This window comes from Elgaria multicarinata, chromosome 5 (genome assembly GCF_023053635.1).
Source record: "Elgaria multicarinata webbii isolate HBS135686 ecotype San Diego chromosome 5, rElgMul1.1.pri, whole genome shotgun sequence".
In the NCBI taxonomy this organism is placed as follows: Eukaryota; Metazoa; Chordata; class Lepidosauria; order Squamata; family Anguidae; genus Elgaria; species Elgaria multicarinata.
In genome coordinates, this window is record NC_086175.1 from 62,929,475 (window position 1) to 62,947,975 (window position 18,501).

At 42.7% G+C, this 18,501-nt stretch overlaps 1 protein-coding gene across 3 annotated transcripts in view; it reads left to right on the plus strand.

The window, feature by feature from the left end:
* The first annotated feature begins 3,128 nt into the window (after window positions 1–3,128).
* GK (glycerol kinase) overlaps window positions 3,129–18,501 on the plus strand; it is a 38,337-nt gene continuing 22,964 nt past the window's right edge. The window contains exons 1-8 of one of the 3 annotated variants that reach the window (XM_063126492.1): window positions 3,129–3,306; window positions 6,171–6,244; window positions 8,204–8,310; window positions 9,421–9,498; window positions 11,842–11,921; window positions 12,817–12,954; window positions 13,975–14,084; window positions 15,076–15,142. In XM_063126492.1, the coding sequence (XP_062982562.1) occupies window positions 3,214–3,306; window positions 6,171–6,244; window positions 8,204–8,310; window positions 9,421–9,498; window positions 11,842–11,921; window positions 12,817–12,954; window positions 13,975–14,084; window positions 15,076–15,142 (747 nt within the window). In that variant the 5' untranslated portion in view covers window positions 3,129–3,213. The remainder of the gene's footprint in view (window positions 3,307–6,170; window positions 6,245–8,203; window positions 8,311–9,420; window positions 9,499–11,841; window positions 11,922–12,816; window positions 12,955–13,974; window positions 14,085–15,075; window positions 15,143–18,501) is intronic. The other 2 variants (XM_063126494.1, XM_063126493.1) reach the window with 2 other exon arrangements.

Genomic DNA, 18,501 nt, shown 5'->3' on the forward strand with positions numbered 1-18,501 from the left:
CAACTGAAGCTAGGTTATACCTGTCCAGATAGGGCCAGGGCCGGTGCGTCCATAGAGGCCACTAAGGCAACCGCCTAGAGCGCCAAGCTCAGAAGGGGTGCCGCCAGCCGGGCGCAGCACTCACCTGCGCGTTGGCTGTGGGGGCGGCTGCCTGGCCCAAGGATTTGATTGGGGACACTGGGGGAGGGGTGGTGGTGGCGCTCCATATTTGGACTCCTGAAATGCACCTGGAAGCCCCCCTCCCCCCCCCCCCCGCTCCCAGAGCCGCTCTAGCAGCTCTAGAGAGAAATGACTGGGCGGGCGAGAGATCCGCCCTGCGCCTGCCCAGCCGAGCAAAGCAGGGATGCTGGGGGGGGGGCAGGGGGGCTCCACTCGGCACACACGTTCATTCATACTTTCCGAACGCACCCAGAAGCTGCCCTCTCCTTCCACAGCCACAACACGAGGCGACAGGCAAGGCGAGAGCAGCCAAGAGCAACACCAGGCGACAGGCGACAGGCGAGGCGAGGGCAACCAGCCTTCCTCGCTCATGAAAGTAAGCTATTTTCTTGGTTTCTTCCTCGTTAGCTTTGCTCTGGGACTGCCAGTCTGCCAATAGTAGCCATTGGTCCCCCTTACTTTGCCAGTTTCTTTCTGGCGGTGCCTGAGCCTGCTGCAGAGAGGGGCTCTGTGATGTTTTAGCCAATCCTGTTAGCTGTATACTGTTGTTTTTATGTCTCTGATGTTTTTTAAAAAAATTATACTTTTGATGTTTACTGTTTTTGGCTTTTGTGAACCACCCAGGGGCAGTATATAAATGAGATAAATAAATAAATCCTGAATGGTGAAAATCAATTTAGGCTAATGAAGGCAGAGGAGATGGGTGTCCTTTAAAGGGTCTTTAGTGTTAATCCTCTGCTATGTCCTTTTTTGTGTGTAACTTGGTATTTAATGGTATGGCTAAACAGCAAGTAATTGCATTGTTAATTGCACCAAGTTACAGAAAAGGACACAAGCAGAGCACTCTGTTAGTTTGTTACAGTAATCACAAAATAAGAAAACTGGGGCACCCTAAAGTCTGATGTTTATTGTGGCTGAAGTTTTCATGGTGCGGGTTGTTGCTCACAAAAACTCACACTGTAATAAATTCAATTTTAAACATTTCTCTTCCCTCTTCATCTCCTTGTGTGTTGTGTCATTTTGGATTGTTAAGTCTGTAGGCAGGATCTGTCTCATTTTACTGCTGTTCCAGGAGCCTTTTTGAATAAGGAGGTGGTTAAAAATACTTTAAAGAAATTCTGTGGATTCTAAGGTGCCACACTATGCTTTGTACTAATACCCTCCTTTGGCACAAGAAAGAGCCCTTGTGGCAGCTTAAAGATTAACACATTGTGGCATAAATTTAGCCTTACATTTGTTAGCCTTTTAAGGTTTCATAGGGTTTTTTACAGTATGATCTTATAAACGTCTATTCTGAAAAAAGTCCTATTGAGTGTACTCTCAGATAGTGTGTGTGTCTGTGAGATTGTAGTAAAACTGACAAACATGGTTACACATGGGGTTGCAGTTCATGTGTGATGTGTCTGACTGATGGGGGTTTTTCTTCCTTTTTTTAATTACTTTTTCATACCTTAAATAGTATAAACGTTTTTAATGTTGTGTTGCCAATCGCGGAGGTATACTTTTTACTAAGAGCACTTTAGTTCAAAATTATTTATGTGCCAAAATATTTTCTTTTGTATTTGTGAAAGATAATCAAAATTTGATTACTTATTCTTGCACTTTAAAATAAATTTAGCAGTTTCAAGTTTTGTGCTTATTTTTTTCTACAAAACATCTGTTCTTAAAAATCAAAGTTGGCAATTTTTGGGTGTGTGTGTGAAAATAGCTCACCTTGCCTAGGGCGCAAAATAATCTGGCACCGGCCCTGGATAGGGGCGTAGCTGGGTCACCAAACGGAGTTGGTAGAAGGCACTCCATGCCACCGAGGCCACCTGAGCCTCAAGTGACAGAGACGGTTCTAGGAGAACCCCCAAGCTACAAACTTGCTCCTTCAGGGGGAGTGCAACCCCATCCAGAACAGTTGAACACCCACCATCCACCCAGAAGAACCACCCACCAGCAGCATCCCAGTCTTGTCTGGATTGAGTTTCAGTTTATATGTGGACTAAGGGGGGGGATTCCTTGCAGTACCAGCTCCTAGTTTTTGAGGGCCCTTGGGCAATACACCCCCAATAGGACCCCTCTCTCACCGAATTTACCTTTTCACTGCCACTGTCACCAGCTGCTATTGCTCCTCATCCTCATTATTGCTACCACTCCCTTCTTTGACAGGCAGTGATCAGGTAGTCAGTAACTTCATAGGAACACAGGATGCCACTTTATACTGAGTCAGATGGTCTAGCCCAGTATTGGCAACACTGACTGGCAGCAGTTCCTCAGGGTTTCAGGTAGGAGTTTTTACTAGGACCTTCTGCATGCAAAACAGGTGCTCTACTACTGCGCCATGGCCCTGCTGTTCCTTCTTATCACCACTTCTATTGTCTGGGCCGGAAGCAGGGAATCAAGCAGGTTGCAATGGTGGGGATGAGAACGGGCAACTCCAAGAGGCTCTTGTCAGTGGGCCCCCGCTGGGGTACGGGCCTTCAGCAGATGCCCAACCATTCCTACACCCGACTGCAGCCCTGATTCCTCGTTCCTTAGTCACGAACTCCGGCGGCGCTGTCAATCACCAGTGACGGCGAGGACGGTTGATTACCTCACAATATAAAGCAGAAGAACGCGCGCGGCGGAGTTTGCCCGACGTTCCAAGCCCGCCCCCGCCCGATGCGAAAGCTCTTGCATCACGAACCCCGTCTCCGCCCACCCGCGGCTCTTCCCCTCAGTCGCTGCGGCAGCGCAGCGGAGTCGATGCCGGAGAGCTCCAGGTACGTCAGAGGCCCCGGCGCACGTGACCGGCCGGTTCCACGGCGTTCGCCCACTCCCGAGCCTTTCGCCCATTTCCTGTCGCTCGTGGGAAACCCCGCCCTCTCCTCCTCCCCGCGCCCTGATTGGTGGCTGAGTGGCAGCTCCCCCTTCCCCGCCTTCAGCCTCTGTGATCCGGGGAGCCACGCGCGGTTGTAAAGCGAGTGAAGAGCGCCGACTCGGCAGCCTGTCAGGGTTCGTCGGCGCTTCCTGGTGGGCTGGTAGGGTCGCCTAGGAGACGGGCCACGGTCGCGCGGACGGGGCCTGCCCATGGCAGCCGGAGCAGCGGCGGCGGGCCAGGGTGGGGCGATGGGCCCGCTGGTGGGGGCCATCGACCAAGGGACCAGCTCCACGCGCTTCTTGGTAAGCGCCACCTGAGCGAGCGCGAGGAAAGCGGCCGCTCCCAGGGAAGGAAGGGGAAGAAGACGGGGCAGCAGCGGCAGGCAGGCAGGCAGGCAGGCAGGGGGCGAGGTTGCCCTTGGTGGGTCAGCGTGGAGGACGGGAGCCGGGGACAGAGGGAAGCCGGGAGGGGATAGGCATGGGCCAGCGAAGGGGACCGTCCCGCCTGTCCAGCGCGCAGGGCTGGGCTCGAACAAGTGTCTCAACTGGCAGTCGCTAGAACCTCTGAGGAAAGGATAGCTGAACGTGCCCTTGAGTAGGTACAGAGTGTCTTTTGCTCCCCACTGCCTTACGAGAGAGTCCCCCCACATGAACGCGGGGAAAGGCTTCTAGAGCAGAGGGTGGGGTTTACAGGCAGACCCACGACTGGCTTTGTCGACCTTAGGAATTACGCACTGCCAATGCAAGTAGGTGCAGCGGGGGCTCTTTGCCTCTTTTTCCAGCATGGATGTGCCTCTGGGAGGTCAGTGCTGTTGCCTCATTCAGAGATCAACATGCGCTGCATGTGGTCGCATTTGACAGGCACCTGGTGCCCTGCTGTGAGACTCAAAGCTGGGAACCAACGCAAGAAATATGGGTTTCTGCTTGACTCATGTATGTATACAAAGTTTGTGTCACACTTGCCTAATCCAGTTTTGTAACAACAATCCTACATGCACACACTTGGGAATTTCCAGTGGAACCTGGAAGCTCTTTGGGCTTGCGTAAAATAAATAACATGAAATTTGGCTTGGGTTTTGTACATTGACTATGCCTGCCTAGAGCAGGAGGTTTGAGTCACTGTCACTAGAAATGAATCCCTTTTCCCAGATTTAAGATTAGATCAATCTTAAAAATGCTTTTAGTCAAAAACCTGCTCTAACCTTTATTTCTAGTTCCTTAAACATCCTCTTTGCCAAATCTTTCCTTGTGTCCCATCTATTTCTCTCCCCCCTCTCTCTTTTCCTTTAAAAAAAAAACAAAAACAGGCATACGTTCCTAGTGAACTTTGCTAAAGTTCAGGAGTTTGTACCAAATGTTATGAAAGCATGCAAGGGCAAAATTGCTGTCAGGAACAGTCTAAAGTCCCTGCTGCTGCAATAGAATCCCTTTACAGATAAGGGGGATGTGTAAAAGGCAAGTAATGTAATTGCAGTATGGGAATGTACACAAAAAAGTATTAACCCTACACTAATGGTTTTTAATGCTTTGGCATGTTCGTCGTGCATGCTGCTTTCAGCTTGGTATGAGGTACGAGGATGAATTTGTCATTATTTTATGCTCTTATGATGCAACTTCCATCAGCCCTATTCAGCATAGCCAATGGTAAAGGATAATGAGAGTTGCAGTCCAACAATATTTGGAGGACTCCACGTTCCCCGACCCTGCCTTAAGTAATTGAAGGCAAGAGTAAAGTCTTACTTTCATAAAGATATGCATGCCAATCCAAAATATCTTCTAGAATACAATGCACTATAATGTAGGTTTCCTTCAGCAAACTAAAACGGTTCGACATAGCAAGGGACGCTCAGGTGTAGCTCAGTGGTAAAGCACATGCTTTGCATGCAGAAGGTCCCAGGTTCAATCTCCAGGTAGGGCTAAAAAACCCTCCTGTCTGAAACTCTGTCAGTGTCTACATTACTGCACTAAAAGAACCTATGTTCTCAGTATAAGGCAGCTTCCTGTGTTCCTAATAAAAACACCAACTAATAAACTGGCTATTGCTTGCTGCCTTATAAAAGAGCAAGAATTGTACCTCCTCTTTGTCTTATTCTTCATGTTGCATTTGGCCAAGCATCACAGCTCTCTAGCTAATTGTTCACATATCTCTAAGTATGCAGTCCAGTAATGTGTGTATGTACATATCCATAGTTACACTCCAGTGATTCAAGAAGCAAAGTGGACATGATTAGCTATTCCTACCCTCACAAAACACTTTATTCTTTGCAACTGCATTAACATCTATTTTCTAACATCCCCTGAACTTGTTTCAATAGGCAAGAGGAAGACTCTAGGCAAGGGACCTGAGCATTTAGTGGGAAATTTAGGAGGAAGCTGGAAAAACAATTAATGAAAAGGACTACGACATTAGCAACTGCATATATTAAATGTACCGATGCACTTATGTAAATAGGAGTATAGGAAGCTGCCTTATACCCGATTAGTCCATTGGTCCATCTAACCCAGTGTTGTTTACTCTGACTCGCAGTGGCCAGAACAAAGAATAATATTGTACTAATGATACCACTTATATTGTAAGAGTGCAATCTCATGCATGTTTAGACAGAAAAAAATCTTTATATGTGTCTCTGCTTTATATATTTTACCTCCCTTCCTTTTAGTAGTTATTCAGACTATAGTTAATCAGACAATAGGGGACGTATCCATTATCCATCGCTCTACTTGTCCATAATCCCCAGAAACTTTCTGCTACCTCCCTTAGTCTACTTGATACATTGACCTTTCATATTATTACAAAATCATTCCATAGGGTTGCAAAAGCCGTAATATGACACATGACTCAAAAGTCCTTGCTTATAAGTGCTTTTCAATATATATATATATATATATATATATATATTCAGTTTACAGCAACATATTGTTACATATCCTTTTCTAGAGTTAAGCAAGGGTTGTCATATCCTGATCTTTGATAATTTTCTGCTGTGTATAAAAGGCTTGGCATTTTATTAGGACTGTTAATCTGTATCTTCATGTCACTGTCATCAGTGGAATTGCTTCCAAGTAACTGTTTAAGATGTAGGTGCCAGGCTTCTTTGTCTGCCACTCCCTTTAATTATTGCTTTTGTAAACCGGTTTGGTGAAGTTTTGTATTATGTTGTTTGCAGGTTTTTAATGCGAACACAGCTGAATTGTTGAGTCACCACCAAGTAGAAATCAAACAGAAATTCCCCAAAGAAGGGTATGGATCTTCCTTTGAGTTCTTGAATGTTTGCCATTTATTGTGATGGTGATATTTAATTCTATAGCTTAATCCAAAAGTGCCCTACATAAGTGGAAAGGGACTTCTGTTCTTCAACTTTCCTTCCTCCAATTTGCACCAATTCCCCCTCTTTCTCCAGCCCCACCTACATCTATGCTGTTCTGAAGTGCTTTGGGAGGATGTAGCTTTTGGAGGGCACAGGGGGCTACATTGATAAGTAGGTAGTGAGAAAGCTGCATTTTGTGAGTGAACTTCTGCTTGCACATCTTTTCGTTCAAACCTACATGTTCCTTCTCAAGTCAATGGAATGATTTGTTTGTAGAAATACAAGTTCAAGAGGTGGGCATTCTTGGAACAATACACTTGTCTATGTGCTTTTGGTATGTTCCTTTTTTTAAAAAAAAAGAAACATGCAAAACAATTTTTGAGATGAAAAATTAATAATTGTGCTATTTTTTCTCCTGTATTTACTGATCATATAGTCATGTAAATCTATCCCTAGCATGATAAGATTTCCCAGAAAAGCAGTAAGCAATGATCTTGTCACATGTCATGAGATTTGTATGACTACTTCACTCTTCATAGAAATGTCAGTTCAGATAACGTGTGCCAGAAATGGTCAGAAAAAGTTGCCCTGACTTTGCCATCACAGCTTCCACCACCATTTAGCGTGTGTGTGTGTGTGTGTGTGTGTGTGTGTATATATATATATATATATATATATATATTTAAGGATTTTTATGCCGCCATTCAGCCAAAAAAGGCTCTCATGGCGGCTTACAAAAGTATTTCTTGACAGTCCCTGCCCACAGGCTTACAATCTAAAAGACATGACACAAAAGGAAAGGGGATTGGGAGGGAGGAGGAGGAGGAGGAGGGGGAAAAGGAAAGCAAACTCAGGCACTACAATCTTAGTTGGAAAGTTCAGCAGTTACAGGTGACAGCAGGAGGGAGGGGGCTCTCAGCTGGAGCTGGACCCAGGCACAGTGGAGAGGTGCCTGGCTGCTGCTTCCTCCCTCTCTGGTGGCCTCTGCAGTTACAGTTGGTAGCAGGAGGGAGGGGGCTCTCAGCTGGAGCTGGACCCAGGCACGGTGGAGAGGTGCCTGGCTGCTGCTTCCTCCCTCTCTGGTGGCCTCTGCAGTTACAGTTGGTAGCAGGAGGGAGGGGGCTCTCAGCTGGAGCTGGACCCAGGCACGGTGGAGAAGTGCCTGGTTGCTGCTTCCTCCCTCACTGGTGGCCTCTGCAGAGACAGTTGGTAGCAGGAGGGAGGGGGCTCTCAGCTGGAGCTGGACCCAGGCACGGTGGAGAAGTGCCTGGCTGCTGCTTCCTCCCTCACTGATGGCCTCTGCAGTGTCAGTTGGTAGCAGGAGGGAGGGGGCTCTCAGCTGGAGCTGGACCCAGGCCCGGTGGAGAGGTGCCTGGCTGCTGCTTCCTCCCTCACTGGTGGCCTCTGCATATATATATGCTTATTTGCTTGATCTAAGTATTGGCTACTCACATTTTTCACATTGGAAAATTTGCAATTTAACCTCTAAACTTAAAATCTTATTTTCACTTTGATTATAAATCATTAAACATTTTTCTCTGTTGGGCTTGGAACAAAAAAATGAACACACACAGCAAACTTAGTAAGTTTATCAATATGCGGTCTGGTTTTTAGAATGTTTCTAAAGGAGATAAATACACTTCTTTCTTAAGCAATAATACTATCTGAACAAGTTTTTGATAAGAGGAATTAAGGTGAAAAGATCCACTAAACTATACTTCTTAGCAAAACTGGCTGATACTATCTGAAATCAATGTCAATAAATTGTCATCCATTTCTAAGGCAATGGAGCAAGCGTGGCAGGTCTTTATGATACTCTGTGTCCCTGATATCAGTTGCAAAATGCAGCCTTCTGATGTTGGCCTTGCTTTTATGCTTCTTATCTGTTCAAGGTGGGTAGAACAAGACCCAAAGGAAATACTACAATCTGTCTATGAATGTGTGGAACGAACATGTGAGAAATTGAACCAGCTGAATGTAGACATTTCCAATATAAAAGGTATTGCTATTTTTTCATTAAAGTAACAGTTGATTTTCCAAACTAAGGCTAGAGGTCAAGTGGGAGGGACTGTCGTGAACTTTAGAAATCTGGCATGTAAAGTAGTAGCTAAACTATTAAAGTAATTCCCTGGGCTAGGAAAAAAACACCAGACAAGATATTTCTGTAGCTTATTAATATGCATTGTCAGAGTGTCCATTCCCATGCTTGGGATAGCTTGGAAATTAAGCCATAAGTTGTGTGCCATTTGTACAGTGCCTTTCTATTTTTCTGGAAATCAAAAGGTTGTGCAAAAGTTTTTAGCCTTCCCTTCTGGCAGGCAGCCTGCTGCTCTCCACTAACTCATAATTGTTAGGAATAGCATTCCACTTAGTGCAACGGCTGCTGCTGAAAAAATCAGCAAATTCCCCTCCCACAGAATGAGTGCACAGGAGCCCTTTGTGAATATATAAACTTCTCTGTATCCCAGCTAATATATTTGGGACGTATGTAAAGTGTATAAATAATAGAAATGATGAAAGTTATTGAAATATTTCCAAAAGGTAAATGCCTCGATCGAGAGATATCTTGCATTAGCAGAAAGGTACTGCTGAATTCTCCCAATTTCCCCATTCTGCCGCTGTCCCCAGTGCCTGTTACATGCCATTCCCTCACGAGTGGCCTTGTGGAGTACTGTATTCAAGGAGCTGAAAAGCCCCGTACTCAAGGAGCTGGAAAGAGTCGAGTTCTGCTTAGAGATGTGAAGGCCTGGGGGAAAAACAGGAAAAATTTGGAAAAAAACAAATTTTCCCACCAGCAACATGTTTCTCAACTGTGGTGCAACAGCTCCACCATGGAGTTCTAAAATCATCATTGACTAACATGTTGTCTGAACTGAGCAAGTGAGTTTAGATTTGTAAATAGTGCTAAAATAACACTAAAGGAAAAAAAAAACCTATTGCTTACTTTTCCAATATGTCCATTTTTCCCAGAGGGGGGAACCCATTTTTTCCATCATGGCCTCAAAATTTCCAGAAATGTTACATCTCTTCTGGTCATCTATTTCTGGATCCAACCAAAAATATGTAACATTAAATCTAGAAAACATTAAAACTTTCTTCTGTTCTTAAGCTGTTGGAGTTAGCAATCAGAGAGAGACAACTGTGGTTTGGGACAAACTAACTGGAGAGCCTCTCTACAATGCTATCGGTAAGTAAGAATGTTGTCTTCCATTAAACTATGTGCTAATCCTTTTTCAATGTATTTATGTCATATTGTTTCTCTCATGCCTGCAAGCATATTACATGTTTCATCCGAGTAATTACAATGTAGTAAAATTTTCTCCCTCAGGTATTAGTCTTTGTTCTTTCCACTTCACCTTTTAAAAAGTGCCTGAACAAACTATTTTATTTTCCAAAGGCTTCTGGAAATGCTACTTTTGCTTTCTTCTTTAGTGGTATTTTCTATTTCTGGTGCACTAATATCTGAATGAGTACATTCCATGCTGAAAGGGCCTAGTTGCCCACTTACTGGACCTGTGCTGCAACAGGATGCAGTTGCAGTAAAGGCCGCATCATCTACTGAGTCATCCTGCGAGGATGTCCAAATAGTGTCTGGAGTCTAAACAAGGCCAGCAGCTGAGGCTTTTAGAACAGGTCTCAAATGTAGGCAAGGACTCTTTGTGCTTTGTTCTAATCTAGAATGCCTCACTCTTGAGGCAGTCCACGTAAAACAGCCTTCCCCAGCCTGGCACTGTCCACTACTGGGACTATCGCTGCTGGGAATAGTAGTCCCCCACATCTAGAGGGCACCAGATTGGGGAAGGTTGATGTAACACACTTGCAGTGAACATAATGTGATCTTCGCTTCTTAAATGGGCATGCTGATATGCTGGCCTTTTCTGAATAAGTCACAAGTATTGGAGGAGCACTGGTAGAAGCCCATATAAGACGGAATTGCAAAAATCAAGCAGGGGTCAATAAGGCATTAGATACTGTAGCAGGATCATCCTGGAACATATATAGTTTATTATGACATGGATCCTACTATAATGAAAGCTTTCTGCCCCCCTTCTCACCCCTGTAGTTACCAGCACCCCTACAAGCCCCCCTGGAGAGTTTGGGGGGGCTCCTTTATTATTATTATTATTTTATTTATTTATTTATTTATTTATTTATTTATATAGCACCATCAATGTACATGGTGCTGTACAGATAACACAGTAAATAGCAAGACCCTGCCGCAATGTGTGATGGGGCACAGAGGGCTGCTAGAGGGAGAAGGCAATGGGAAACACATATGTGAACTTAAGTTACCTTACTCTAAGATCCAAGCTTGCCTTTTTCATATCTAGTAAGACTACTTGTACAGTTTGATTCTTCCCACTTTTTAGTAATATTTATTCTCTAAATTCTTAGTTGTGTGGAATTCTGAAGCCTTTTTACAATTGCAAGAATATTACCTGCACTCTTCAGATAACATAATCTATTTCTCCAAATGGTTTGAGTGTAACTCCAGTAAACATTTTTAGGTTCTTTTTTAAATCTGTTGCAATACTTGTAGTGGAACTCCAAGCTTGCAAAACTCTTGCTATCAGTTATATTTGCAATTCAGAGGACAGACTTGCAGCAGGCGTAGAGTTTGCAATTGGAGGTGCTCCCAAAGTAATATCACCTGCATCCTCCCCAAGGAATGCAGAGACCTCTTCATCTACAGGTTTTGCTTCCTACTTTCCATGCAACCTTTGCTTTCAATACTCCTTTCCTATACTCCATACAGCACTGTGAGTCTGGAATTCATATAACAACAACATATCTTCCCCATTCTCTTTTATCCTTTGCATTTTAGCAACTGCACCATAAAATTCCACAGCATTTTTAATCTCTTCATTTACATCCCCCAAATCCATAGCATTTAACAGAATAGTTTTATGCAGATCAATTCCCAACTTTCTGCAAACATTTATTGCAGCAATCTATGTTTGCAAGTTCACTTCCAAGCTCCACACTTGTTGGACACCAACTTTTATAGACTCGGCTTATGTTGGTTCTGTGGGGCTTAAATAAATGTGTGTTCTGTGGGGCTTAGAACTTGCAAAGATATAACTGAAAAATATGTCTTTAGTAAGAATTCTAGTTATATAAAAACATATAATTGCCCAATACAAATAAATTGAACAAATAGACCTTCTGAGTCCAAACAGAAATATTGAATTCGTGCTTGCAACTTTACAGTTAACCAGTCCCAAATGTTTCTCCAGTTCCACAAGATGCTGGACGCTTCAGTGGTCTTTTTGTAGATACCTTAACTCCAGCATTCAGTTTCCCAGCAGAATAAGCTAACTTTTTTCACCTAGCTCTCTCCCTGAGTAGGGACTTACCACTAAACCATCCAGTTCATAGGAGCTACTCACATACAGTAAGCTGTGATAGGTGGATTTGGAGAAGAATATTTTCTCTATTGAGGCCTATTCACTGTTTCGGAACCCTGGTCAGCTTAAATGTTCTGCAAAATAACCTTTCCCTATTACTGATGTTTGTCTTTGGGTTATAGTATGGCTTGACCTAAGGACCCAGTCTACAGTTGAGAGGCTGCTTAAAAGAATTCCGGGACAGAATAAATCCTTTTTAAAGGTAAAATCTGTTTTTACAATATTGATGTCAGACAGTATTGTTCTGTTTAGTGTGAACAGAGTTTGGGTTAGACTAGCACAGTTCTGTTTAATATGAAATCATTTTACTAGGTCAGTGTGTTGATGTGAGGGATTCAACACCTGGGGGAACTAAATAGAGCCTTGAGTGGAGAGCAAGAAAGATTGAATGATGTAGGTGTGCATCATGAGTAAAAAGGTTAACAGTGCAATCCTATACATGTCTATTCAGAAGCAAGTTCCATTGAGTTCAACAGGACATCTTAGGTATTCAATATAGGATTGCAGCCTAAATGATTCCCCCACCCCAACATAACTTGCAAAGTAGTAGCCATTAGGATAGTAAGTGTTCAGTTTATAGAGCCACAGAAAATATGAAGCTACCAAACGTTTCTTAGAAACTTTATATTGTGAGAGAGATTATTTTAAAGTAAATTACATCCATTTAAGTTGTGTCTAAACTGCCTCTGACTGTTCTAACAATTCTTTGCTTAGGAAAGATTCTGTTTGGGAACATATTGGTAAACCAGTATCTTAACCTACCTACTTTGATAGCTGTCGCTGCCATTGTTCAATATGCTCCCATCAGGATTTATTGTTCAAACACTACCCTTCGTAAAACATGACCTTTAGAAGCGTTTCTGGGTGGTTGCAATGTGGCAGATCTTAAGACTATCTTCTCTCTTGATCTTTGATCATGGATCCTGTTTGAGCTGGGTTTGAGCACATGTAGGGCTTGCAATGTTTGGATGTGACTGGTAATGACACCATGAATATGATCCTTTTTATTATACTTTATACTACACAGATTAACCTTCTTTGGCAGTTTTATGGCTGGTGTTTATCTTTTATATCCTGACTGACTTTCAATCTTGCAGAGTAGGACTGGCCTCCCACTTAGCACATATTTCAGTGCTGTGAAGCTTCGCTGGCTTCTAGACAACGTGAAAGAGGTCAGGCAAGCAGTTCTGGAGGGACGAGCTCTGTTTGGTACCATTGATTCATGGCTGATATGGGTATGTCACAATAGGCTATATTGAAATCAACTTCCTTTGCTTCTGTCCTCTCTCAGCTTGAATCAAACAACCTTCAGCCTTGTACAAAGAAGTTGGTTTTTTTTGCTACATCTCAAGGTGCATTAATGTGAATTCATAATCTGCCTGAAACATGATTGGAAACTGAATATTTTAGACCTGGATAAAATGGGCACATATCCTTTATAGTCAACAAGTTTGAAGTTCTCATGATCACCAAGCTTGCATTGTGAAGGACTGCAATGCTAGAGTGTGGTTCAGTCAATACTAATCCAAGGCCTTCACTCATGACTCCACCCCCAAACACATGCATGCTGTCAGCTGCACGCCTGTAGTGGCTACACATTTGGCATAAGTGTGCAAGGGGCCCTACATGCTTATAGATTTTCCTCACAATTAGGAACCCCTAGCCAGTTAGGCTTTGTGGTTGTGTGGAGAGCTGTTTTAACCTGCTTGTGGTGATTCTAATGTTTTAGCATGGCTTTATACTGATTTCTGTGTTTTGTGTGGTGGTATTGTAGTTTTATTTTGATTTGTTGTGTGCAGCCTTGGTGACTTTTGTGGAAATGTGGTGTAATAATATTAAAAATAAAGGATAAATAATGTTAAACATGTGTCTGTCAGGGGGCATAGCCAGTGGGCATGATCCTCCTCTTCCCTTCTCCCTATTCCTTGAATGCATGAAGAGGGAACATCTTGTATCTTGTGCATAAGAACAGAATTTTAATGCAAGTCCCAGAAACAGGAACTTTCAGAAGCATTTAAACCATTAAGAATGGAGTTCTATGTAGAATAGATCTGCTCTACAGTGGTTTTTTATATATGTACATTAAATTAAGGACTGAGATCACTGCTTCTCTCTATTCCTGTTACTCACAAATATTTTATAGGCAGTAACAGTTAACTTGTAGTTTGCAAGATTCTCAACTTCTCTTACTATTGCTGCTGTATTGTAACTTCTATTTTATTGATCTACCTTTGGCTTATTTATTTTTTATTCAGAGTTTGACAGGTGGAAAAGATGGAGGTATTCATTGCACTGATGTAACAAATGCTAGTAGAACAATGCTCTTCAATATTCATTCGTTAGAATGGGATGATGAACTCTGCAAGTAAGTACCATGTCTGTGCATGTGTCTGTACATTTACTGAAGGGGCAAGTTTTGTTGACATCTTCAAAAAGCCAAACTTGACATCCAGATTCTAAGCAGGCTTATAGTGAAGTAAGTTTCCATTAGTTCAGTGGAACATAACTCCTAACAGTTTTTTCCAAGAATATGTGGGTGCAAAAAGCTTTGTGGTCTCAGCTCTGACACAGAAGAACAAGTTACTGCTGCCTTTTTGACTGCTTTATGTAGACAGGGGTCCTCACTGCACTAAACTCTCAGTTTAGCCAAGGATCAAGGAAGCTTGAAGGGCCCCATGATCCCTGGATGAAATGACAGATTTGCACAAAGGTTTTGTATGCCAAGGAGAAATGCAAGGAGCACTTCTCTGTCTCGCACAAAGCTGTGGTTTAGGGCTAGGTGCTTGGTAAACTGTGCATTCTTCTCCAGCTTGAATTTTAATCCAGGCAGAAGAAGAATTTGAGGGCTGCTAATCCCTGCTTCTTCTGTGAGGCAAATGTTATGAGCCCGCTGAAGCTCAAACCTGGGCTTAAGCCTGGCAAGCTCCACTGGCATTCTCAGTTATCATTTATAAGACCTGGCCACATAGTGAAGTGACTCTTACCTTGGAAGTATGTGGTAGCATGCATTTGGCAAAATACTTTGCAAATTGACTAATAGTTGAAGATCAGGCTTCTAGAGTGTTTAGTTTTTTGTGAACCGCCCAGAGAGCTTCGGCTATTGGGCGGAATAAAAATGTAATAAATAAATAAATAGTTTACAAGAAGCTATCACAGGGTTAAGTCATCTGTATCAGCTATACAAAAGTTACCAAAACCTATTGAAAGCATTAAGAGGGTAGGAAATTGATGAAAACAATAATTAGTTTTTATAGTCTTCCCTTAATCATTCTCTCTTCATTTCTTCCCCCAACCCTTCTTCATGAGTAAAAATGAAGGACTTCACAGTAACCTTTGGAACATGCTTCTTTCCCCAGGTTTTTTGAAATTCCTATGAAAATACTTCCCAAAGTGCGGAGTTCTTCCGAGATTTATGGATTGATGGTATATATTTAACATTTTCTCAAATGATTCTACTTAATTGAAACTATGTGAATTGAGCCTGTTTAATATAAATCAATAAGCTAGTTACCTGTTTTGTGGGGGGGGGAAATATTTTTGTCAAGCAGCAAAAGATAAAGATCTTAAATTTGCACTGTTGTCTTTAAGAAAAATTACATTTAGAAAACCTTATATCTCACAAGTTTTTATATTTTAGGACATTTTTATTTACTGTGAACTACTTATAGACTTTTTTTCAACTGGCATTCAAATTAAGGTGTTAGTACTTCCCCTGGACTAAATTAGGTCCAAGCCTCACAGGATGTATACCCATAAACATCTCTTGTAATAGTATGAAAGATGTGTGGATATAAGTGGTACATTTTTTGAGGCTGCTTAGAAGGAGGTTGAGGGGGAATTTTAGAAGATATTCCAAATTACCCAGTACTCCTTGGCTCTGTATCTTAGACACCACTACCAGAAACTCTGCCTAAGGTCCGCTTCTCTGACACTGCACTAGAATAGTTGATGTATTCCATTTCATAGAATCATAGAATAGTAGAGTTGGAAGGGGCCTATAAGGCCATCGAGTCGAACCCCCTGCTCAATGCAGGAATCCACCCTAAAGCATACCTGACATCCAGCTGCCTCTTTGAATGCCTCTAGTGTGGGAAAGCACGTTTAAGCACTTAAATCAGGGGTAGGCAGCATGTATCCCACAGGCCACATACATCCTCTGCATCCTTTTTTGCACCCTCCACCATCCCCAGATTACTGCTGCCACAAGGAAAAAGCCTCATTTTTGCTTTAAAACTAGGCACACAGGGTGATTTTGCATTCAAATTAAAATGCATTTAAAGCGAAAATGCAACTTTTTCCGCCACTGCTGAGTTGCTGCCAAAATTGGCCCCCAGAGCATCCAAAGGTGCCCATCCCTGACATAAATGCTAATGTAGGAAGCTGGTGCCTGGAATACTTTTACGATGTTTCTAGTAGAGCATTAGAAAAATCCTGGGAAAATCAGAGTAATTTTTTCCTCACAAGGACACATCCGTGCTCATCCTGGGGAGCCACTCGCCATCATTATAAGGCCTGAATTGCTCCTTTGTCTGCTAATGTTGGTCATGCAGAGTGTGGGGTGTGGATTGATGAAGGCTGAGACCCTACATGCCTGGACTGTGGGAGATTGTTCTGTGATAGACAAGACATGTTGAATCCACAGAGAACTATTTGGATGTGCTCCCTAGTCATAAAATCATCTACCATAATGCAGATGTGAATGTTCTGCGCAAGAATGAATTTGTACAGTTGAAACTTTTGAATAAAGTGTATATTTTTAAAAATAAATGTAAAATAGCAGGGGCACATGGGTCTGCATTCCTGCCACCTGGCTTTATATTGCAGGACAATCTGTCAGGAGCTTGCTCTTTAGATGTACTCCAGGGTGACTGTGTCACTACCTAGAAAAAAAGTCTGAACTTAACCCCAGTTAAGTTATCTTGCCTTAACCCCAGATAAGACAGCATCTCATCAGAGAACACTTACCTTATCAGAGAAGATACCATGGAATTGCCCCCTGGTTAAATTTAGTCTGTAAAGACTCATAAAATTTTTTTCTAGCTTCTTGAGTGGGGCCATTTGCAATAGCATGACCCAAATCTCTTCCCTCCCTCTTGGAATTAATCCAGAATTAACTTTCAATAGAAATTGTTTAAGACAATAAAAATACGAATAAAATGTACTTGATACAGCAGCTCTATTTCTTGCACATTTGTTTCTACAAAGTGAGGGTTTCTTGCCTCTGTAAAAATGAGTTATTGGTAAATTGAGTATTGGTGTTGGTAGAGCAAAAAAATGAATTTAAAGCATTCAGATTATTTAGATCAGCCTTCCCAAACCTGGTGCCCTCCAAATGCTTTGGACTACAACTCTGAGAAGCCACAGCCAGCATGGCTAATGGTTAGGGATGATGGGACTTGTCTAAAAAATGGAGGAAGCCAGGTTACAAAAGGCTGGTTTACAATAATGCAAAATACAAGTACATTTTCAGTATTTTCAGTATGTCTTAAGCCTTTGTGACTTTATGACCTAGTTCATTTGTAATGTAATTCATGCTTTGTTTGTTGTGACGTTCAAACCCAGAATTCTGAGTTATTAAGGGACAAATAAGTCAAAAAAATTAAGCCAACAACAAACTGTGGGTTAAAACTCTGGATTGTTTGTCCCTCAACGGTCCAGAGTTCAGGGTTTGTACATCGGGTCCGTAGTTTGGGGGTGCTCTTGGATCCAGAACTGTCACTTGAGGCACAGGTGAACTCAGTAGCAAAGAGCACCTTTTATCAGCTTAGGCTGATATACCAGCTGCGTCCTTATCTGGACAGAGATAGCCTAGCTACAGTGATCCATGCTCTGATAACCTCTCGTTTGGATTATTGCAATGTGTTATACGTGGGGCTACCTTTGAAAACGGTCCGGAAACTTCAACTGGTACAAAACAGGGCAGCACGTTTACTAACAGGGACTGGCCAACGAGACCACATTACGCCAGTCCTTTTCCAGCTTCATTGGCTGCCAGTCCAGGTCCGGGCCCGATTCAAAGAGCTGGTATTGACATTTAAAGCCCTAAACGGCTTGGGGCCAGGTTATCTGAAGGAACGCCTCCTCCCGTATGTACCTGCCCGGATCCTAAGGTCATCCTCAGGGATCCTTCTCCGCGAGCCCCTGCCAAAGGAAGTGAGGGAGGTGGCTACCAGGGGGAGGGCCTTCTCTGCTGTGGCACCCCGGCTGTGGAATGAGCTCCCTAAGGAGGTTCGCTTGGCACCTACATTATATGCTTTTAGATGCCAGTTGAAGACCTTTTTATTCTCCCAGCATTTTAACAGTCTATAAATAAATTTTAACTTGGTGTTTTAAATTTGTAATTTTGCATTGCTGCTGTTTTTATCTGGTTGAGCTTTTATATTGTATTTTATACTATGGTTTTATACTTTGAATGTTTTTAATTTTTGCGAACTGCCCAGAGAGCTCCGGCTATTGGGCGGTATAGAAATGTAATAAATAAAAAATAAACAAACAAACAAACTATGGTTGCTTATGAAAGTTGAAGAAAAGCAGAAGTAGTGAGCGGGTGGGAGACAGCATTGTTGTACAGTCTCAACTACCTATAGGTTGTTTAACCCATATTTAGTTATTACATGTGGACTGTGGAGTGTTTTGGGGGAAGGTGACAACCATTTTAAAAAGTAATGTGTTTAGAAATTACAGGAAATGCCTATCCATCACTGCTCATGTGCCGGTGGTGGATCCCACTGACACAACAGGAACCTAATACTCCCTAAATCAACTGAAACAAGGCAAAACAC